Below are 23773 nucleotides of genomic sequence, written 5' to 3'. Positions count from 1 at the left end.
GTTCATGAGCACACTGTCAGTGCATAGCTTTCAGACACACTTGGCAGGTAGGCTGAGTTCCTTTGTATTGGTGTTTGAGGAAAACTGTTTAGGACCACAGCTGAAACCAAAAACACCCACTCAATTCATTCCATCCCTTTGCAATGTTAGGATATAACATTTTTTTAAAGACTCAACAAAAAACTATTTCTACATTTGATTTCAACATAAAGGTTGAGGAAATCTGCTCTTGTGAGCAAGGGGAGAGCAAAGGAAATTTGTAAGAGCTTGTGTTCAAGAAGGGCAATGAAAACAAGAAATAGCTTTTAAAATATCTAGTGTGTCCTTAAAGAACCAGTACTTATTGTATCACTAGTAGCAGTAGAAGAATTTAAAAGATTCTGGATTGCTCTTATGTGTCAGCTTCTAGCAGCAATGTCATAACACATCTGCACTATTGTTCAGTCACTCATGTATTTCTGTAGCATTCAGAACAATGGAGTTTATGCACACCTACACATACATAAATATATACATATAAAATATGTAAGAAGGCTTATATTTTAAGGGTTATGATGTCATCTCAAACAGAACTTGAGCTTCACTAGTTGTTACGCATACGTGAAAAAAACTCTATTTTGGAGCGGTTCTTCAAAAAGAAAAGAATTTTTTTCCTGATAAAATGTTTCAAGTTTCCTTTAAATTAAAAAAATGGTTCAGTGAAGTAATTTTCAAGTGGAATTTTTTACACAACTTAGATAAAAAGCTTTGTAAAGAAGCAGCCATTCACACTCTAGGGATATTATATTATTAGGTGTATAATTTGTTAGGAACTGAAAGAATGTTGGAGAACTGTCTGATCTTTGAAAAGGAGTTATTTAAGAAGGGCAGCATACACAGATTCAGTAGCACTCTTCTATATAAATTTAGATGGGTTCATTACATTTTGACATAATCCCATCTTTAAAGAAGTTACAATTCCCATGCATGATTGTCTTCCATATTTTAATTTCTTTACATGCAAGAATTACTACAATAATACTATAATAAAGTTCAGACATCTTTGTGAGCTATGCCTGATATTTTTGCAGTATTTGGAGATTAATTATTTCATATCAGTGGTGAAACTGAAGAAGTGCATGGGTATGATTTTCAACCAGAAATAATCTTATTGTTGCATGCAGATGCCCACAAATGCCTACATCAGCTGAGTAATAGTGTGTAAAAATATGTATTTTCAGAAAACTGCTCAGGCTTAACATTCAATTCGTAAGAGCATTTGACAGGGCATTGTTCATGTTTCAGGTTTCTGTGGATAAGGATACACTCATTTTATTGCAGTCAACACAACTATTCAAGACTGTGTTAGATAATGCCTGAATCTTCACAGGATTAGAACGCACATTTGCAAAGATCTGAAAACAAATTGCAATATACCAGAAGTAAGGTTAAAATATTGGCCTTAGTGAGATATATAGTAAAATTCACATGTTGTGTGTTGTCCTTAAAACTAACTCACAGCTGGCACGGTTACTCTTGATATGCTGGATAGAAATTTACTTCCTAAGCTTATCCTCAACTTAACTGTTAGTATGAATTAATCTAAAATTTTGTTTGTGGAAATTCAGTCATTTGCTAGGTCTTCCTAGAATGGAAAATTTAGGGGCATTACTGGCCTGTGTTCATTAACTAACAGACATCTTAAATAGACTTGGAGTAAATGAAATCTTTCAGAGACGTGTTTCAGTCATTCCTCTCATGGCATCCTTTGTATTTCAGGACCCTAAACGTCATTTAGAAGAGCATGTGGATGTGTTGATGACCTCAAACATTGTCCAGTGTTTAGCTGCTATGTTGGATACAGTTGTATTTAAATAACTGATTTACTGTTGGCGATACTTTCTGTGTATATTTGTTTATTGTTTCTAATACAAAACAGAGACTGTTGAGGCTCTATTTGATTAAACTGAGACATCTGACTTCATTTGCAATGTAAGTGCAGCACTGTAACACCTCTCAGTGTCTAATTGTGCATTTGCTTCAGTTTCTTTATGTCAAGGTCCTCACAGATTCCAAAGCATTCAAGAACACAATGTGGGGAAAAAATTGAGTACCTTTTCATTTAATATTTGGGGGGGAAAATCAGTAGTACATATATATTTTGATTGTTGCAACATAATAAAAATACATTTACAAATCTGTCTTAAGTTCTGGATAGTGTTTTTTGAGAAAGGACAGCGGGAATTAGCAAACTGGAAAAAGTGTTAGTAAATGTTTATTTCCCCCCACTGTAAAACTACTGAGATACTAATTGCTAGGAAAGCAAAAATTCTCTACTGGAATTTGGCTCCCATTGATTACCAGTTACTCTCATGGAGATTAAAACAAAAAAAATCATGGTACTGAATTCTGAGGATGTACAAAACCAAAAATGCTGAAAATTCCTCTATCAGTTCCCTTTGAGTATTATTGAAACCCTAATATCTACACAAGACAACTGACCTTAAGGAAATTAATTCAGTTGCTGATAACTGAATCACAGAACTCTCACAAGCGGTGTCATAAATAGCAGTATTCTGAGAATAAACATTAAAGTGACAGAGGCTGTTCTGGGTTACATGAACCCACTCTCCTGTGAGAGAACATACATGAGATGTCCATATATATAAATATGTGGAAAGAGTCCCAACTAGAATATGACATTTTAAACTATTTCTACTGACACTGGAGAGGGAAACACTTGCAGGAAAGCAGGTGGGTTGCTTGCTTTGAAGCAGACAAAGCCAAATATCTGGGTTTGGGGAGTGACTCTGGGTTTTGGGCAGGGACTGATTGGAATTTTTCATTAGGGTTCTTTTTTTCAAGTGTTGGATGTTGCTTAGGTTGATTTGATTCTTTTGTCTGGGCAGAAGTTTTCTTTTTTTCTTTACTGTAGGTTTGGGGCTTTTTTTAATAAAGAGCAACAGTAGTGGCAGGCTATCTGCAAAGCTATCTCTTGTTGAAGATAATTTTTTAAAAATTGACTTCTTATTTGCATACTAAGGAAATAACCCTTAAATTGTCTTGTTTTCTGGCTTATGCCCATATTTACTTACACTTTACCATTCAAAGATTTTTCTTTTGTTTGAAATTTCTTATTGAGGCCTTTTAATTTACTATTTTAGACTAACTCTCTCTCAAAGTATATTTAGCGTGCACTTACTTCAGAGGGAAACATGCAGATTTTTGCAGCTGCCCTCCTTATGGCCTTCCCTCTGCCCCCACAGTAGGCAGTGGAATATCAGACTGGGAAAATGGAGACATACCAAACCACATTTGCCTGTGTGTAGTTAAATGGAAGTTCTTTCTGGAGATTACCACTGCAAACCTGCGGGTGGCTGGGGAGGACTGCAGTCAGGCCTCGCATTGCCGGCTGTGCGCCCGGGGTGAGACGGGGCAGGAGCTGATCGAGGAACCTGCCCCGGGGCTCGTCTGCCAGGGAGGCTCTGCATCCCTGCCGCTCTCTACTCCCACACACACGTGTAGCACCACGAGGGAGACAGAGTTTGGCAGGTCGTGGGTAACATGGCACTGCAGAACAGGAGAGGAGCTAGCGCAGTGCTGCAGTGTATACATGCGTGAGAGGCTGGTGTAAGCAGGGAGACAAACCAGTGAGTCTTACATATTCTAAATTAATTTTGACAAATGTACATCTTGCAGAGGGTAGCTGAAGGGAGTCTGTTGGAGACGCAGATCTCCCATACTATAAGCTTGTGCTGTGGTACCCTGCTTTCTATTCACTCTTCAGTTTAACTTGGAGACACAATTTTCCGTTTACCAAGATGTTACATGAATAATAAAAAGGCAGGTTTTTTGGGCATCCTTCCTTATTTTTGTCCAGTGCTTTAGGAGCTACACAGCGGATTTGGAAGAATTGTGTGTATGCCGTAACCTGGAAAGCAGCAGCCCATATATGATGTTGGAGGAAGAAAGAGATTTTCAAGCAGCCACCTTCTGAGCCTCCAGCCGCAATGGAGCAGACCTTCATTAGCAGCATGACCCCTTGTCACCTGTCAGCGTGAAGGACGGGCATATTGTATTAGCAAACCTCACTCCATTCTATGACGATTCTGTAACACCACCTGCCATTGCATATCCCCCCTATTATACCAGTTTAGGAGTTGTGCACTGAAGATTTTTGGCATATATTAGCACTTCCATGTGATTGGCAGTATACCACTGAATTCATTGCAGCTCTGCATCTATATGGCTGTAGCTCTGTAATTCAGGGCAGCGTTTCCGAGGGTTTATCTGCATTTCGGTCCATCTCCTGCCTGTATAAGTCCATTAATGTTCTGTTGTTGCAAACAGGGAAAGGGAAGGGTGAGCACTGATGAAACAAGTGTTGGAAACATTAGTTAGAACTGATAATAATGAAACCGTTTTCTTAACACTGAAAGAAGGTGTGTATGGAAAGTTGCATGTGCTGAACCACTCGAGTAGAACAGTGAACTGCTTGCTTTTTGCTTCATAAATTGTCTTATTAGAATAATTTCCTTGCAGAGAGTGTGTGTATGTCGGCATCTATGAAACACCAAATAACCAAAGTAGCTCACGGTTAAGCAGCAGAAAAATAAATGGCCGTGGGATTTGAGAGCATTGAAACACATTCTGTCAAGTCATCCTGGTTCTAGTCTTCTCTGGATTAGAGTTTGCAAAGTTTCAGTCTGGCTTCAGGCAGTTATGCCGTGGTTCGGTTTATTATGTGGTGGTTCAGGCTGCATTATCTGACAGTGAATTTTGAAGCTGGCTGCTGATGTCACCTGGGAAGAGATGTGGTCTGTAAAATACCTGAAGTCCAAACCACTAAGGGGACAACACTAAGAAAAATGGTACAGGAGAGCTCCTGCCCGGTCAAAAAAAAACAAACCCCAAACGCACAAAAAAACCGAAAAACAAGCCCCATGCTTTTAAACTCTCGGGCAGGCTTCCCTAGGAAGAGAAATTGAGACTGGTGCTTGGCCAAGGTGGGGTGGCGAGCGGGCCCCCTGAACTCTTCAGGCGCATCTTTGCGCCTTGGAGGGTCCCTCTCTCAATAGCCGGGGGCTCGGCCGCGCACAGCGCGGGACCCGCGGCCGGTCCCTCCGGTCACCGGGAGCCCCCGCCCGCCTGGGAGCGCAGCCCGGGCCGCGGAGACCCCCCTGGGTAGAGGGTGCCGGCGGCTCCTGCCGCAGCACCATCGAGGTTTGGATTTCTCAGCTCCGATCGACCCCACGGCCGGGGTGGGCCGCGGCCCCTGGCAAGGGCGCTGCCAGAAATCTGCCCCTCCCGAGAGCTGCCCGCGGGACTGAGTCACTGAGGGAAAGCAGGCACCGAGAGGAAAGAAATCCGGAGACGGATGGGAGGTGGACGCCTTCCACGCTGTTTTGCTGATAATCTCAGGCATTACGGCCCCCAGATAAAATATTTATTTACGAAAGAACCCGTAAACATCGCAGCAAATACATTAGGGCACTTCGGCTGCGGGGCTTATGATTATTTCAGAAGTTATAAGAGATGATACGCGGCCACTGTCAGCGGGGACGGAGGGTATATTTTCCCCCGCGAAACAGGCATGGGTGGGAAGGGTGGGGGCGATGCGCCGGGGATCGCTCAGAAGAGCTGGGAGAGAGGGACTGCGCCCCGCTGGAGACAAACCGCGGGGGTGAGCTGAGGGCAGCGGCCGCCGAGCCCCGCGCTCCCCTCGCCATCGCTCCCCAAAGCGCCCAGGAGCCGCTCTTCTCCTGACGCACAAAGGTGGGGTACACGCGCGCAATATTTGGGGAATCGCAGGGTTCGGATTTATTTTCCAGCCGTAGTCAAAAAAAAAAAAAAAAAAAGCTAGAAAGGTCACATAATAATGAGCTCTCACAGCAAACACACTATTCCCTTCCCCCTTTCCCTTCCTTCTATCTCACAATAAAATCATCTCCTTCAATTTGCCATGATCGTCGCGACCAGGAGCCAGGTGATTATCCTAATTAATGTCTATCTAATTAAATTACTGTCAGCGGTTAACCAATGGCAGAAGCCGTTTCATCCTCTCCACAAGCAGCAAGATCAAAAGTGAGTCTTTCCTGATTGCTGCATAGTGTCAATTGGCCAATCTCTTCTCCCTGGGAAGGGAAAAAAAAAAAAGTAAATCAAACGTTTGGGAAGCATTTGGTAGATGAAGTGCTTTCTGCCTAGTGTGGGTCCCAGGATGTCTAGCTTCTGATACTAGGAAGCCCTTTCAGATCCAGGGACTGAAGGGTTATTACTGTGGTGCTAGAGCTATGCAGCTGGAGCATTGTCTTTCTCCCTCTATCATGCTCTCCAAGAAATTTCTCAATGTGAGCAGCAGTTACCCACATGCAGGCGGATCTGAGCTTGCCTTGCATGATCATCCCATTATCTCGACCACTGACAACCTGGAGAGAAGTTCACCTTTGAAAAAAATTACCAGGGGGATGACGAATCAGTCAGATACAGACAATTTTCCTGACTCCAAGGACACACCAGGGGACGTCCAGAGAAATAAACTCTCTCCCGTCTTGGACGGGGTCTCTGAGCTTCGTCACAGTTTCGATGGATCTGCTGCAGATCGCTATCTGCTCTCTCAGTCCAGCCAGCCCCAGTCTGCTGCCTCTGCTCCTAGTACCATGTTCCCTTATCCCAGCCAGCATGGACCTGCTCACCCAGCCTTCTCCATCGCCAGCCCCAGCCGCTACATGGCTCATCATCCTGTGATCACCAACGGAGCTTATAACAGCCTCCTGTCCAACTCTTCTCCGCAAGGCTACCCCACGGCGGGCTACCCGTACCCCCAGCAGTATGGCCATTCCTATCAAGGGGCACCTTTCTACCAGTTCTCCTCCACCCAGCCGGGGCTGGTTCCCGGCAAGGCTCAGGTCTACCTGTGCAACAGGCCACTGTGGCTGAAATTTCACCGGCACCAGACGGAGATGATCATCACGAAGCAGGGAAGGTAAGCCTGCGCGCGGACCTTTCTGGGTATCGAGGCTGAGCCGCGGACATCGCCGGGGGAGCCGCCCGGAGCCTCCGCCGCCCCGGCGGAGCCGTCCCCCGTCACCGGGGCCCCTGCCCTTGTCGCCGGGAGCTCCGGTGCGGGTCCCCGCCGGAGTCGTTCCCGCCGGAGCCGGTCCCTGCCGGGGCAGCCCTCTCTGCCTCCCCGCAAGTTCCCGCGCCCGCTGCGCTCAGCCCTTCCCCGCGGAAAGCTCGGCACTCCGGGGAGGGGGCTTCTTTTGATTTTTATTTCCCAGTCGCTATCGGGAGCCGTGAGGATAAAGCACAACGGCTGGGTGCTCCGCGTGTGCCTGTCGCTGCCGATGGCTTGCTTTCCTTCTTCCCTCTATTTTTCTTTTTTTTCCCCCTTTTCTTTTTTTTCCTTTTTTTTTTTTTATAGGCGCATGTTCCCTTTCCTAAGCTTTAATATTTCTGGTCTCGACCCTACGGCTCACTACAATATTTTTGTGGATGTAATTTTGGCGGACCCCAATCACTGGAGATTTCAGGGAGGCAAATGGGTTCCTTGCGGCAAGGCGGACACCAACGTACAAGGCAAGTTCCTCCAATTAACACTTTTCCCGACACATATGTAGGTGAGAATGATTAATTAATGCCTTTGCGGACTGGCTCTGGCGACTTCTTAAACGCAAATGGGCCAACGATGTTAAAAAAAAATAGAAAAAAGGAGGGTGGAGGAGAAAGTAAAAGGTGTTCGGTAAAAGCTCTTTTAATCCTTCTCGTTTAAAATTAAGGGAGTTTTGGGAGTAAAATATTGTCCACTTAACGGGGTTCTTCACCCCCGTGTGCGGATGTAGCAGCAGAACCGGGGTCCAGGCTAGAACTGTGATGTGATTGTGTTTTTGTTGTTCTGCTTAGGAAACCGGGTGTATATGCATCCCGACTCCCCCAACACGGGAGCCCACTGGATGCGTCAGGAAATCTCCTTTGGGAAACTAAAACTTACAAACAATAAAGGAGCATCAAACAACAACGGGCAGGTCAGTGGGGGAGCGCAGACGCTGCCAGAATTATTTTTATTTCTTCAGTTAAAATCCTACCATTTCCGAAAGGACGTGTACTTTTCTTTTAAGATCGTGTCGTTAGGTGAAAATAAAAGGGGGGTGGTGGTGAGAAAGTCCTCCCATTTCATTTTGCCATGGGCCTCGTCGGCCCTGAGCGCGTTGCCCAAGCTGACACCGCTGTCCGGTGCGGCCGGGGAAGTCCGCAACCGTCCCGGGGACGCGGCGGCCAGCGGGCATCGCTCTTCTCGTCCTTCTCGCTCTAATTTCTTCTTTTCTCCCCGCGTCCCCCTCCCTCCTTTTGCCATGCCTGACAGATGGTGGTTTTGCAGTCCCTTCACAAGTACCAACCTCGCTTGCATGTGGTGGAGGTGAACGAAGACGGGACGGAGGATACCAACCAGCCGGGCAGAGTGCAGACATTCACGTTCCCCGAGACGCAGTTCATTGCCGTCACCGCCTACCAAAACACCGATGTAAAGAGCTCCCTGGTTTATTCCCCTCGCGGTCCCCCTGGTCCCCGCAAGGCAGCCCAGCAGGGATGGCCCGGCTGCTGCCCACCCTACCCCGGGTCTCCGGCGCTGGGAGATGGGGCTCCCTGCTCCCCACTTTGTGCCAGCCCTCCCTGGCCATCCCCAGGGCGGCCGTAGCTGCTCGGGCCGCCTTCGCCTCAGGAGCCCCCTCCGGGTGCCCGCAGCGGCATCGCCCTCCCCGCCAGGACGGGCGCGATCCTGCCCCTCCGCCCGGGGCTGGGCGCTGGCCCGCAGCGTTTATCTCCCAGTCGGAAACAGCTTAGTTAGCTGTTAAGCTGTTAGCTTAAGCTTTAAGTCTGCAAAGATCAATTAACATCCTCATTGATTGCGCCGGGGGTGACGGAGCAACTTCCTCAAATTAAAAGCTCGTTAATGCCTGGATGCGTTTCGGAGTGGTCTGGCTTTGCTACAGACTGGTGCCCCCTTTTCAAATGACATATGTTCAGTCCACATTTTCGCTTTAATTATTTTGCTCGATGCAAATGCAAACTCCTAGTTACCGTTCTGCGGTACGTTTTGCCTAATTTCTGGATTTCAGCATATTCATACCCATGCACTAGGAATGCTGAACACGTCTCAAAATATGGGGTTAAATATTGATTTTTTTTCGTACTTTTTACAACAACGTAAATCTTAAAATTAGACTGTGATGTCTATAAGCATGCCAGAGCTGATTTTTCACGGTTTAAATGCAGTATGATTGACTAGAGTAAAGCTTGGTCCTTTAAAAACATGTTGGCTGCAGTGGGGTATATTTTTCAGGCTTTCACAACGTGCGCTCTGCTTCTCTCTTTCCCTAGATCACACAGCTGAAAATAGATCACAACCCTTTCGCAAAAGGATTCCGAGACAATTATGACACGTAAGTAAACCGGATTTTTACTACCCTTCTGCCGGCTGCACACACATGTCAAAGGGGGGAGATTTAGGATGAGGGCTGGCTCATTTCACACCGAGATGTGTAATGCCAGGCTCTTCTAGAGCCCTCCGGGAGGGAAGCACACGCCCGCTCCCGCACAGGGGCTGTCCCTGCGGCGAGGCCCTGAGCAGCCCTGAGGCCGCTGCCGCGCCCGGGGCCGCGCTGCCCGCACCCGAGTCCGCATCTCGCTTTGGCACTTGCGGCGGTTTTGTTGTTGGTTTTTCCTGGCACGTATCTTGGCGCCTCTTTCCAAGCTTCCGTTTCACTCGCGCGTAAGGGCTCCGAAAGAAGCACCGGAGCAGCAGGGGCTCGGTCCCCGGCAACCCGCCGGGTCTGCATCATTCCGTGGTCCGCAGAGCCGGGTTCCGGAGGGAAATGTCTTCGTCTCGTTTTATTCTTCGCCGGGGTTGAATTTTTTTTCTCCCTCTCCCTTCTGGGTGGAGCTAAAGCCTCGGAAGTTTTAATCGCGGTTTGTCCCTGTTCTGCCGCTGCCCGTCCGCCTCCGAGGCGTCCCCAGCGGTCTGACCCCGGCCTTGGCGCCCGGTGCCCCTCCGGCTGCGGCTCCGGGGCGGCACCAACACTCGGCCCCCGCCGCCGCCTTTCGCGGCCCTCGGGACAAAAATGGGGCAATCCCGGCCTGCAGGCAGGCTTCCCCTGGCCCGGGGTACGACCCGCGCGGCATCCCCCTGCCCAGCCTGGGGCAGCGGGACGTGGCGGCCGCAGGGCTGCCCATACACCCGGAGGAGCAGACGGCAGGAATTTCGGGTATCCTGCTGCAAGTTCTGATCTGTGGGACGGGCCCCCGGCTTTGAGGAGGAAAACCTTTTCCTCTCTAAACTGCGGCGGGGAGCGGCCTCACTTGGCCTCGAGCGCCTCACCCCGCGCGTATCTTGGGCGCCTACTTGAGCCTCTGCGCTGGACCGCGGTCCGGCAGCCACCAGCAGCAGGCTCGCAGGGCGAGGGTGGAAACGACGCCCAGAGCTGAACTAGTGCGAGAGGGGCCGGGGCTGAGCTCCAGCTCTCCCCAGGGAGCAGCCTGTGGTGCGGTCGCTTTCCCCAGGGGGCGGGGGTCGCCGAGGCTGAGGCGGGGAGCAGGTCCGCCACCGGGAGGGCAGCGGCGGTCCCTGGTGCCACAGAGGGCGGCAGCCGATCCTGGCTGCTCTCCGGGAGCTCTGCGAGAGTATGTGCGGCCTTGGGAAAGGCCTTCGGCCCCAGCCAAAAGTGCTTTTCCCTTTTTGATAGGAAAAAAACTTTATAGGGCGTCACTTGAAAGGAGACGGGGGGGAGGGGGAAGCTTCAATGTTGTCTAGCACGTTGAATTTGTTTAAGGGCCAAGTTTATTTTGGATAAGAAATTCCAGGAGGCGTGGAGGGTTAATTAAAGCACAGTTTTAGCCTGAATTAAATACAGATAGTAGTTATTCATCCATTAAAGTTTTTATAATCACAAATTGCAGCCCAGCATGGGAGAATTATATATAGGCCAAGCAGGGAACACTGGAAGTGTCTGGCTTTACATTTCCTACAGTAGGTGTTTAAAGATTAGCTTAATTTAAACTCAGTAAAATGTTGATGGTTCGTCTGTGACTCCCAATAATAAGTGTTAAACAGCCGATAGAATTCCATAGTCTGCCACTCATGCTACTCGCGGCAAATGACCGGGCTGGCTGCCTGTTGCACGTGTGGTAGGACCGGTCAGCGTGTCACCGCGCGGGATTCCACACTTTTGGGTTGTGGGTTTGGACCAGAGAGAGGGATCTCAGCCCCGTCAAGGAATGGCCAACCGGTTCCGAAAGATTTGTTCTCCATGCTTGCCCCCGTCTTTCCTCTTGCCCGTTAGAGGCCCTCGGCGCTGCTGATGCCAGAGGCCAAGCCCGGAGAGGAGCTCAGGCTCCCGGGCAGGGCCGGAGCGCGCTGGGACGGCGCCGTCCCGTTCGTCCCCCGAGGGCCGCGTTCGGCCGGGTGCCGCGCCGAGGAGGGCGCCGGGCTGCGGCGGACACCCAGCTCTCTCCCCTTCTCTTGGGCAGGATCTACACGGGCTGCGACATGGACCGGCTGACGCCTTCTCCCAACGATTCGCCCCGCTCGCAGATCGTGCCCGGGGCCCGCTACGCCATGGCCGGCTCCTTCCTCCAGGACCAGTTCGTGAGTAACTACGCCAAGTCCCGCTTCCATCCCGGGGCAGGAGCCGGCCCGGGGCCCGGCGCCGACCGCAGCGTGCCCCACACCAACGGGCTGCTCTCCCCACAGCAAGCCGAGGACCCGGGGGCCCCCTCGCCGCAGCGCTGGTTCGTCGCCCCCGCCAACAACCGTCTCGACTTCGCCGCCTCCGCCTACGACACGGCCACCGACTTCGCCGGCAACGCGGCCACTCTGCTGTCCTACGCGGCCGCGGGCGTCAAGGCGCTGCCGCTGCAGGCGGCCGGCTGCGCAGGGCGGCCGCTGGGCTACTACGCCGACCCGTCGGGCTGGGGGGCCCGCAGCCCCCCGCAGTACTGCAGCAAGTCGGGTTCGGTGCTCTCCTGCTGGCCCAACAGCGCGGCGGCGGCGCGCATGGCCGCCGGCAACCCCTACCTGGGGGAGGAGGCGGAGAGCCTGGCCCCCGAGCGGTCCCCCTTGCCGGGCGCCGAGGACTCCAAGCCCAAAGATTTGTCCGACTCCAGCTGGATCGAGACGCCGTCGTCCATTAAGTCCATCGACTCCTCCGATTCTGGGATTTACGAGCAGGCCAAAAGGAGGCGGATCTCCCCCTCGGACACCCCGGTGTCCGAGAGCTCCTCGCCCCTCAAGAGCGAGGTGCTTACCCAGCGGGACTGCGAAAAGACCTGCGCCAAGGACATCGGCTATTACGGCTTCTACTCGCACAGCTAGGCGCGGCCGCCGGCCCGCCGTCCTTTTGCACAATAACTCCTCCGCGTTAGCGCACTGACCCCCGCCCCTAGCTGCCCCATCCGTGCCCCGGCCCGGCAGGGAGGCAGGCAGGCAGGCAGAGCCGCGGCCGCCGCCGCCGCCTCCCCGCCCCGCTCCCCGCCCGGCCCGGTCCGGCGGCGCCCCGGGGGCGCGGGGGGCACTGCCGCACCGAAACCCACTGATCAGTAGGATGCTTAGACTCTCAAACCGTACAGCGCTTCCTTCCTTTTACCACGGATGGATTCTAGGGGAAACAGTAATAGTGGGGAAAACAGCCTGTGAAATGCCTGTACATAGTATTTATTTTATTGTAACAGATTACTTTTCTTTGGTTCGGTTTATTTATTTGTTTGGGGTTTTTTTTTGTTTTGTTTTCATTGTTAAGTCACAGAACTTAGATCCTGTTTAAATTTCTTTACCCCATTCCCCGCTCTTTGCTCCCTCTTCCTCGTGCCCCTCCCCAGGTAAACACTCTTCCTAAATGCCCCTGGAAATGTCAGTGGTCCATAGCTGTAGCAGCGGGTAATGGGTTTCTCACTTTCTCTCCAATTCCTCGCATGAAATAATTACGTGGTGCCCTGGGCTAACACAGCTAAGGAATAGCTCAGCTTTCCCTTCAAAAGAACAGAAATACGTCTCATAGGAAAGTCGATTAAAGGGGCATAACGCCTCCCGGAACCAAAATTAACTGCCTCTTATTTTTTCTTTGAAAGGAATAGCTCGAGATCAGCAATATTATTATTTTTGTGGAATCCCCCTTCTCCTGCCCCCAAGTGCCAAATCCATTACTGGTCCCTGCAGGTGCCAAATATGCTAACAAACTATTTTCAAATTTCTTTGCAGTTCCCCCGTCTTTCTTTATATTGCTGTAAATCTTTGTAATGAATAATCTAAAAAAAAAAAAAAAGAAAAAAAAAGAAAAAAAGATATAGACGACTGAATTGTTGGTAACCATAGTGTAGTCCAGTGAAGATGAGTTGTGAGTTGTATATTTTACTGCATTTAGTTTTGGAATTGACTTTTTCATAAAGTAGCTAACCGAGATCTGACTTCCTGGGGAATCAAATGCACATCAAGAGTGATCATTCTTGTAAATCTCTTATACTATTGAGGAGAAGTAATATCCCTCCAGGACTCCCTCCCCGGCGAAGCAGAATAATAAGTCTTCGAATTTTGAGTAGCAAATCTATACAATTAACGCATTTTTATATGGAAGAAAAAAAAAAAACCAATTACGAACTGAAATATGCATCGGGCTAAATATTCAGTCTAGATTACACTCGACGGGGAAATTTCCTAATAGAAATTCAGGGTCATAAACGTGTGTATATTTTTGACTCTTCTGTAAATCGAATGTTGTGATTTTTATATTTGTTCTGTTATGTCTGTGGAACTGAATAATTTATACCAGTACATGCTCCATTGAGAAATGTTTCGGTTTTTGCCCGTTTGTATCGTCTGTGTATAACAAGTAAAATAAACCTGGCAAAACGTTAACGTCGTGTTGGAAAAGCACTTCGCCGATTTGCAAGTAAGGGCTCCGGTGGGACCAGGGGGAAGAGGCTGGGGGGCCCTCTCTCTCTGGGCCCACCGCGGGGCTCTGGAGCGGGAGTCCCGCCGCTGCTCTCCCTGACGGAGCAGGTCCGCTTGCCCCACATTTGTCCTTTTTTGGGGGGGGGGTGGAAGAGCGTAGGGGACAGCGCTTATACCGCGTGGCCAAGCGTGGAGGTTTGCAGTGGGTGAAAGAGGGAGATGAAACCCCGTCGGTTTTCAGAGGTTTATAATTATCCCTGTGTTTGACGCTTAAAAACCCTGACAGCACTTTGCAGGCGGGAGAGGTGCCTGGCGCGGGGCGGGGGGTGCCATCGCTGGCGGAGCAGAGGCGAGGGGCGCAACGCTGCCCGCCTGCAGCCTCCTCTCGCCTTTCCCGGGCGGGGGCTGCCCTGGCGGAGCCCCTCAGTGCCCCCAAGGCGGGCCCCTTTCGGAGAGCAGCTTGCCCTGTGCGCGGGAGCGGAGCCCCCACTCCTGCAGCGCTACCTCTCCCTCTGCGACCTTCCGGGGACCCTGCTCCCTGTAGAGACAGCCACCTGTGGGCTTTAGGACAGGCGCCGGCCCGGCACCTGCGTGGACCGAGTCCACAGGGGCTGGGGGTAACAGGCCGGGCTTACTCTCGGTTCCGCGGTGGGGTAAGCGCGGTGTGGAGCCGTCAGAGGTATTCTGTCCTGCCGCGGTATTGACGGGGGGCACCTGAGCACCCCAATTGCGTTCCGTCCTCTCCACCCCCGCCAAGGTGCGGGCCCCGAGCGGGGCCCTGAGCGCCCAGCGCCTCCGCCGCCCTCGAGGGCCCGGGCGGCCGCCGGCCTGTGCCAGCTGCGGGGAGCGGTGCCCGCCCCGCGGTGCCGTCGGGCTCAGGGCCCTGCCCCGGGACCCCACCCGGAGAGGGGCCGTGGGGGCAGTGCCCCCGGACCGCCCCTCGGAGCGGCGCGGGCGGTGCGCGCCTTTCCCCAGCCGCCTCTTCCCAAGCGGCGGGGGCCGGGGCGCCGCACGCGTCCCCGCGCAGCGCCCGCACCTCTCCGCCTCCGGCGGGGCCCAGCTGCCCCCTCCGCGGCGCCGTGAGGGGCTGTCCCGGCGCCCTGCCCGGGGCTTCCCGCACCCTAAATAACCCATGGCGTGCTCCCGACCCTCCTTCCCCGCTCTCGGCCAGGAAAAGCCGCCCCTGCTCCCCCGCCGCTGGCAGTCCCGCTGCGCTGCCCCCCGAGAGGGCAGAGGGAGCGGCCCGAGGCACCGCGGCGTTCCCCGCCCGCGTCCCCTCTGCCGCCGCCGTGCCGGGGCTGCTGCCCCGCCGGGCAGTCACCCCGGACAGACCGCTCTTCAGGCAGCCTCCGCCAGGTTTTATTTAGCGGGGGTTATCCAGCGGGTCTGGAATAAATACGTAACGTGTGACAGGTCTGAACAAAATTCTTTCCTGTGCGTGAGTGGCTGATGTTATTCCATAACTATTTCGACAGGATAATTCCATAACTATTTGTGCAAGAGACTGGAAGAGATAAGGGCTGCAGAAGTTAAACAGGCTATTTCCTGTCGGTAGGTCACTTTATTACTATTATAATTTTTTAGAATAACATTTTTAGAGGTGCACCTGTATATCTGCTTAACGTATGTTTACCAACCCGTTAAATTGTTTGCGTTCACTGAGGAGCGAAAGCGCGGGTTTTGACCCGGCATGTTTAAATTGAAGCGTGTGCAGTTTAGTTGAAGCAAACCCCCGTGTATGAATTTGTTAGAACAGCAATTAATTGCACAAATTTTACATGTAGTTTTATTATTATTCTAGGCATGTTGAATGGGTTTTAATTTAATTATTGAATAGATTATTTTGTGTAAAATAATCTATTCAATTGCCCTTTCTTTAATATAACACAAAATCAAGCTTCAATCTGTAGAAAGTAATTCAAAGTTCCTATTGGTAATACTTTCTATGATGTTTTACATTAATACTATATCAAATGTAATACAGTGATTTACGCTCTACAGATTTTGCACGAGTACGCTATGCATATTTGATGACACATTGCATATTTTAACAAGGTTTTTAATGACTGATTGAAATGTTTGCTAAGATATTTTTTAAGAGCTGGAGGAGAAATGGTTGTGGAAAATGTGTGTAATAGAATAGTGATAAGGATGGGAGGGTTTTGATTGACAGTATGAGGAAGCAGATGGATGACTAGGTAGGTCAGAGGTAAAGATGCCTTTGACAGCTTTTTAAGTTCCTTTGGCCATTTTGGTCCAATGAATCATGCAAAACATGTGTACATTACCAAACTGATGTCTCTGCATCGTTTACTGTTGGAATCCTCATCTTTTCAAACCCACCCTAACCTTCTTTCATCACCACTTGACGTGCTATGTCTAAACTAGATTGCAAGATCCTAAGAAGGCAAGAATCTGTCTTGTATTACTTGTCAGCATAAAAAAAAAGAAGAAAGAAAAAGAAAGAAAAAATTAGGGGAAAAAATCATGTAAACCTATGGAGATAGAAGAACAACTGAGACAGATTGGCAGAATAGGCGTAAGGTGGGACATGTTCTTCTTAATTTTCACTGTCTGGTCATCACTTCCCTCCTCTAGGTAGTGCTGAAGGGAGATGTGGTGAACAATGATTTTTCTTTTTTTTCCCCCCCAAATGGCATAGTCTGAATTTTTGTAAGTCTGATAAGAGACCTAATTGCATAATTTTCCTTTTAACATTATGCAGAGTGCTGTTGCTATAGTTAAAATGGTTTTCATTGCAGTCTGTTTTTTCAGGTGCTTTGCATGGCCCTCACAAATTACTTTGTCAACTGGAAATGCTCTGATTTTTCCCTGTAAAAAGGTTACTGTTTTTGGAAATCTTATTTAAATTGCATAAGACAATTTTAAAATCTCCGTGATGCAAAAAAAGAACGTGTGTGTATTGGAAAAGCAGAAAGAAAGGATTTTGCATGAAAATACACGTTGCAGGTACTTTCTGTGCAGAATGGACACAAGTTTTCATTCCAAGTATTAAAACTTGTCATAAATGTGATTTTCAGCAGGGAATGTGTCACTTGCTAAGATACGGGGGCAAAGTCAAAGAAAAAATATTGAAACAGCAGAGTGATAAGTAGAGGGAAGGCAGCAGACTGTTTGCATTCAGTACCCAGCTTTTTCCAGATAATATATTTGTGGTAGGTCTGGAGAGCCACACAGCTTACTGGTAACATTTCATGCTTTTATCAGAATGGGTATTAATCTGGAAATGCAAACAAAAGCATCGCTTATTTCAGAGCATGGTCCCTTGAAGCCCATTTGTTCAAATATTTATGTCTGAAAAAGCCAAATATTGTTTGAAATATATATATTTAACTCTTAAATTTTTGAGCATACGTAATATTTTACTTCTTGGATGTAGGATAATTATGAATCCATTAGAATCTAAGGCTGCCATTGCTGATTAGATGTAACTTTTGACCTTATAAAATATATTACACAATAAAACCAGCGATGTTTTATTCATGCTATCACTGTGTTTTTTCATAGTTGGAGTGTTTCTAATTCTAAGGGGCTGATATGAGTATGAATGATCTTCTTGGTCTTAAGATGACTTTTTAGGCCATTTTTTTTTTAAACTGAAGGCAAAAAGGATGAAAAACTTCAGACACTTCTGTGTAAAACTGTCTATACTAGTACACGGATATTAAGCTTTAAACAAGAAACAGCTGGTAATGACTTTGAATCTGTTTTAAGAGACATTTTAGGTAAAATGTTGATAGCTTGTAAATGTGTATTTCTGCCTTAGTCTCTGATCGTGCATACAAGTTCATATGTGTGAACAACGTAAAGTAAGAGGTCAGTCCTACAAAGACTATTCACTTGTCTAAAAATTCACAGACATAAATGTTTTCAGGATCAAGGCCTTTTTCAATAATTGTGATAGTCGTGTACCTTGAAGTGACTGACTGATTTAGGATACACTTAATAATTTGATTTTTTTTTAATATAGTAGAAACATTGATGAGTTACCAAAGCACATCATCCAAGCTCCCACTTCAGTCATTTGAAATATAATTTTTTGGCTTGTTTGAGTAATTTTGTTTTAAACTGATGGCACTGGCACATAAATTAAACTTTCTAAAAGTCATGTCAATTTCTGTGGGCTATGCTAAGAAATTCAGTTTTGTAAGTAAGCTTCTTTCTTTAACCATATTTGGTTACACATTGGCTGCTTTTGTTTATCCAGAAAGCAGATAGTGGTCTGGGACTGAAGGGTGAAAGAGCAACATGGATATTTTGAGTTGAGAGAAATTTTATGCTGCTGAATGGTGTCCTAGTTTAGATGAAGACACCCACCCACCCACTAAGAATTAAACTGAAATCATAAATGTAAGCTAAAATATGTATTTTATGATTGATCAACACCCCGATTAAAGCTTATTTCCCTTTGTGGGAAATAAGTTTGCTGTCACATTTTTGACTTCCAACTCAAAAATATCGGTGTTGCTCTCTCACCCTGCAGTCCTAGACCTCCTGCTGGAGATACTGCAGAAATATGGTGGCTGCTCTCTGGCCCTGGGGAAAGTTGTGGCTCACCCTGCATTGTCTGGGAAGTCCACTCGAAGGCCTGGCAGAAGCAGCTCCTGTTTTGCCTCTTGCTCTGCGGTCGGTGCCTGCACATCACCAGCTGAGTGACAGAGACAGAGCCGCTCCTCCTCGCACTGCAGCGCCCCTCAGCAAACCCTCGAGGCATCTCCCCTCTCCCCACATTCCCACTGCTTTCCCACTATGCCTCTAAAGCATGAGGGGCTTGTACAAAGGTGTTACTTTAAGCTTTGTGTGAACTCTCTCCTGGAAGCTTAGTGTGTTCTTACATTAGGAGAAGGAACCCTTCCCTTGAATTAGATGCAGGCTATTGAGGAAAAGGGCTTTGCTTTCTATTATTGGTTCCTCACTTTCCTATGGAACCTATCATGCATGAATTATGAGGGTAGGGACATTTTCAAAAATCTCCAAGTGAGGGAGATTCTAAACACAGTCACCCGTGTTTAGAAATTATGAAAATCTCACGGAAAAATCTCCCGTGCTTGTGGTTCTAAATGGCTATTCTTGGGCACATTATTGAGCAGTTATTTCAGTTATGCATTGAGCATGGCATTTGTTGCAGAGTTAAGGCCAGAATAGCATGGATTAAATCCTCATCTGGTGCATAGTTATGTCATTTCATGGGCTTCAGTGGTTCAATACTGCTTTGTATTGAAACAATCTGCTTATCTCCTCTTGTGGTTTAGATACTAACCAAAGCAGGTGCTGCTTGATGGAAAGAATAGGACCAAGTACTAATTGATAAACAAACTGATATTCAAATTTGTTCCTTCTGTGGTAACATAATTATAAAATCATCAACAGATATCTTACTCTACTTACATTTTTGTTTTTCACTGTTTAGATTGTAAGAATAATTGTAGCTTCCTTTCTGCTTACTGTAAAGGTCTATTCTGATGATTTAATTGTCTTAGTGATTGAATCAAAAGCAAATTGTTTGGTGTGTGTAATAAAAGAACTTGCCCTCTTTTGGGGGCAATACTTAGGCCAGCTATATTATTTTAATTTAAAAGTGTTGCTCAGAAATTGAGTGGAAAGGAGTTAACCAGATATTTCAATTCTTCTTCTAAGTGTTTTGGATTTTGTAATGCCCAAATCCTTTTCACTTTCTTTGAAGTGTTATCTAGTGTAGCTCACTTTTCCTTTGTGTTTAATACTAAAAGTCTTCTGATGTTAACATTTAGCATTGCATTTTTAAATATTTCAGTGTTTCAGTTGCTGTATTTCTATATACTGTTCACTTACGACTTCTTTCTCATCACTATATAAATAAAAAATATTTTTAAATATTTTTTTTAATTGCAAGTGGGTTCATTTGTATAAGCAGATATAAACTGAAGTAATGTGAAATGTAATGGCAGAAATAAAATATGGGCCTATAAAATGAATGTAATTTATTTTAATGACATGTGCAGGTAAGATTTCTTCAGGACTATATTGCCTCATAAGCCATTTAGTCAGATGTAACCTAAAAGGCCAAACCCCAAAGCAGTCCATTACTGATATTTTTCAAATAAACTGTAACTGGAGAAGCAACACAAATGGTTGTCCCGTAACAGTGTAAAGTTTAGTGTATATATGCACATAAGTTTCTGTAGGATCGGGGCCCAAGTCTCTTCTGCTTTGGCAGTACTCTCTGTTGTGGGTTTTGGGGCTTTTTTTTCCTCCCGGTAATTAAAATGCAGTTCTGTCACTGCGGTCACATTTCCCAGTTATAGAGGGACAAGGGCAATGCCTGTGCTAAATACACAATGTGCTAAACAGTAGCTATATTTAATTTTGACTTTGTTTTAATACCTACAGTTGCCTCAGGATAAGGATCTAGGAGATTTCAAGTGTAGTTCTGTGTACTCAACCCTTTTCACGAGGGTTGTTTTGCTGTCAGCTCAGCTCTCTGAAGTCACTTGGATGGTGACGGTGCTATTGCATGGGAAAGGCTGCCAGGCTGGTGGGTGCAAGGGCAGGACAGCACGAAGCTGGTGATCCCTTTCACAGGCAGGTAGGAGATGGGCTTATCACTAACCCCAAACCTGCTCTCCAGAGCTGCTTAGGATAATGCATGCGATCGCTGAGTCCCTGCGCGGGGAAGCAGCAGAGCTCCAGGCTGATGCACATACACCAGCAGTCCCCAGGCAGCCTCTGGTCTCTTCCCCAGCTTGATCTCCAAAGCTTCCCTGGAGCTCCAGACCTTTCTCTCCATCATCCTTTTCCTTACTGGGGGGCACTGCACCGGCTCTTCCGTGCTTGTTGTGTTTAGAACCAGGGCATGCAGACGAGCGCTTTCTCCTGCAACTCCTTCTGTGGAGGATGCTCAAACCAGGAAAGCCTTGCTTAGGATTACTGAAGAGGAGGAGATCCATGCAAGGCTGCATTCTTTTGTACCCAAACTTCTAAATTTACTTTTACATACATTTTTTTCATGATTGTAAAGGGTTTACCTCATATAAGACATTTAACATGACATGTTTAATAAGAATCGACAATGTAAAACATTTTTAGCATTTTAAGTTGTATTATCAATGTCCGTTTCTTACTTTTTTCTTCAGCAGCATGTTACAGGTGAAGTCCTATTTTTATGGGTGTTGCATTATAATTTATGGGGCCTCTGCTGATCCAACTTTGATTTGTAATAGTTTTTTGCCTAAAAAAAAATTAGAATTTTAACACCATTTTCAAAAAGGTTACTGGCAAGAGGATATCTTAAAATAACCTACTTAAAATTTATTATTTTATAAAAATGTTTAAACTTGTGAAAAATTGTCATCCACTCTGTAATTGCAAGAAAAGAGTGTCATGTTAAGTCAATATAGAACCAACCTATAGGAATAAATATTGTCTCAAATAATATTATTTCTGAATGATAGAAGAAGATTCTGTAACTATTATGCATATTTTTTTGGTTACACATATGTGCTGTTTTGCCTGAGAAACAGTGAGGTTCATGTTTTTTGTTTTTTTGGTTTTTTTTCCCATAGAAAAACAGCGTAATGCAGCTTTTTCTTCAGTATTTTTCCCATCTTGGTGTCCTCTTATTATTCATCAGAGATTTAGGAGCAACTCAGCTAGTGCTTTTATTCCATGCCATCATATTTTTCTTCCTTTTTATTTTGTGCAAGATTAGGTTGCTATTGTTATATTTGCAATGTCCTCTCCAGAGTTTAATCTTGTATTACAATGCCTGCAATGACAAACCACAGCTAGTCTGAGACTGGGAATATTTTTCTTGAGTGTCTCCACCATCAGACTATGGTGTGTGTATGTCAGTTTTACCGAAAGCTTGGATAGGGTATCAGCTGTCACTGAATCTTGTCTAGATTTATATTCTAGCTGTAAACCTCACAACTGTGTGAAGACTAGCCTCTGCAATCTAGGCGACGAAAATTCGAAATTCTTCCTCGCGGCTGTTACTAGTGGCTTTGTTTCTGACAGCTTCTAATTTTCTGTACATAATAAAATCAATTATTTTGCATGTATATGCTAAAGCTAGAGGCTGTTTTTTGACTGTGCATGCTACAATTAGTTATGTAAATAGCAGCATATGCTACAAGTTTTCAGTGCTCACCCTGTCTTTACAGAAGTGTTGGCTCAGGCTCTGCTTCGAAGTTAGTTGGCAGAGGTGTTTGGTTCTCCATGGCTCAGGCTTTGAAGACATTGCTTTCTTCGGCAGCTCCCTCTCATGTTTAGTGTTTCAGTCTATAGTACCTGTGTGTACACCAAAGCCAATGCATGCCTTGAATGCATGAGGGATTTTGGTAGTCAGACTTTTAAGCTTCCCCATATTTTTCTTAATTCATAATAGAGGTATGTTGGTAATTGTGTGCTATTGAACACCTCCTGTCTGTGAACATCCATCTTCTCCCTATCTCACTTAGACTATTTCTTCAAGTTTGAAGTTATGTTTCTGCTTAAATGATTTCTAAACCAGACCTTTCCAGAGATTCTGGGGTATTTAATGAAGTTAAATTATAATTTATTCCCATACGAAAGCACTATTATTGCTATCTTTGCAATATCATCACACATTTTTGTTTATATTTTCAAAACACTTAATCTGCAGAATATAATTCAAAAGGTAGGTTGCTCTCTACAACTGCCTGAAAGGAGGTGGTAATGAGATAGGGGTTGACCTCTTTTGTCATGTCCCAGGAAAAAGGATGAATGGAAATGGCCTTAGTTTGTACTGGGGAAAGTCCAGATTAGATACTGGAAAAGGAAAAAAAAATCACTGAAAGAATGGTTAGGCATCAGAATAAGTTTCCCAGAGAGGTGGTGGAATTCTTTTTGGAAATGTTCAAGGGGATTCTGGATGTGGGATATGGTTGAGGGGTGATTATGGTGATGCTGGGTTGGTGGTTGCAGCAGATGAGCTTGAAGGTTTCTTACAACCTTGATGATTCTGTGGTTCTGTAGAGCAGGACGATCCAAGTGGTGTTTAAAATGTGCTCACATGCAATTGGCTTTCTCTGGAAGATTCTTCTGGAGCACTAATAAAGCACCCAGTGTGGAGCAGGTTTTGACCTCTGAATCTTAAATTACAGACTTTCTTAGTATGAGTCAGAAAACCAGACAGATTTGTTAAAGTCTATTGTCTATCACTTTTCTGGCAGCTCCTTGTATAGGGGTGTACTATTTAAAGACAATTTCCGTTAAGAGTTTATGTTGTGGCACCTACTAATAGAGGATATTTGTTAGATATGCACATTCCTCCAGAATTCAATAATAAGGTCAACTTATCTCTTAAGTTAGCCCTGTGCTAGCACTTTTGAGAATTATGTATCTTTTGCATTTATGTGGTAACACCTTACTGCTGAGGGCATATGATAGTAAATCCACTATGCAATAGTAAACAGGAGCTTCATGGCTGGTGTCAGACTGAATTTAGGTGCTGTGAAAAGCCTCTGAAAAAAAATTCCATCAAGATGTGGGAGAAGCCAAGCCCCTACTGTGGATTGACCAAGGAAGCCATTAGATATTTTGAAGACTAATTGATATGCTCATATCTAAGGAGTAAATAATTCAGAGTCTGCTGGGGGCATAAGACTGAAAATATGCTGAGTCAATACATGTCATCATAGGTGAGGAAAGATCCTAAATCTAACACAGCAAAATAATAAAATTATTTTTCTAAAAAAAGGACCTGGCATAGTCTGAAATGTGAGAAAGAAAATGCTATAGCACAGTTTAATTGATGAGCTGGGTTAGTAGAATTACAAAAAGAGAGACCAATCATAACCAGTACAAGCCACTGTCTTCCATCAAAATCCTTTG

General features: G+C 46.5%; 2 protein-coding genes across 3 annotated transcripts in view; both read left to right on the top strand.

Moving 5' to 3' along the window:
* Positions 1-2180, top strand: part of PSMD14 (proteasome 26S subunit, non-ATPase 14) — a 46441-nt gene extending 44261 nt beyond the window's left edge. The window contains exon 13 of the mRNA XM_030951993.1: positions 1759-2180. Coding sequence (XP_030807853.1) covers positions 1759-1857 — 99 coding nt within the window. The 3' untranslated portion in view covers positions 1858-2180. The remainder of the gene's footprint in view (positions 1-1758) is intronic.
* A 3955-nt stretch (positions 2181-6135) lies between these two features.
* TBR1 (T-box brain transcription factor 1) lies at positions 6136-12502 on the top strand. Of its 2 annotated transcripts, XM_030952819.1 has the most exons (7): positions 6136-6964; positions 7403-7557; positions 7882-8003; positions 8342-8500; positions 9358-9419; positions 11503-11620; positions 11726-12502. In XM_030952819.1, exons 1-7 carry the CDS (start codon positions 6273-6275, stop codon positions 12344-12346), a joined length of 1929 nt encoding a protein of 642 aa, XP_030808679.1. In that variant the 5' UTR covers positions 6136-6272; the 3' UTR covers positions 12347-12502. The 2 variants fall into 2 exon arrangements, with proteins under 2 accessions (XP_030808679.1, XP_030808678.1); XM_030952818.1 differs by having other exon boundaries at positions 11503-12502.
* The last annotated feature ends 11271 nt before the right edge of the window (positions 12503-23773 follow it).

This window comes from Camarhynchus parvulus, chromosome 7, assembly GCF_901933205.1.
Source record: "Camarhynchus parvulus chromosome 7, STF_HiC, whole genome shotgun sequence".
Lineage (NCBI taxonomy): Eukaryota > Metazoa > Chordata > Aves > Passeriformes > Thraupidae > Camarhynchus > Camarhynchus parvulus.
This window is presented reverse-complemented; position numbering and strand designations above follow the sequence as displayed.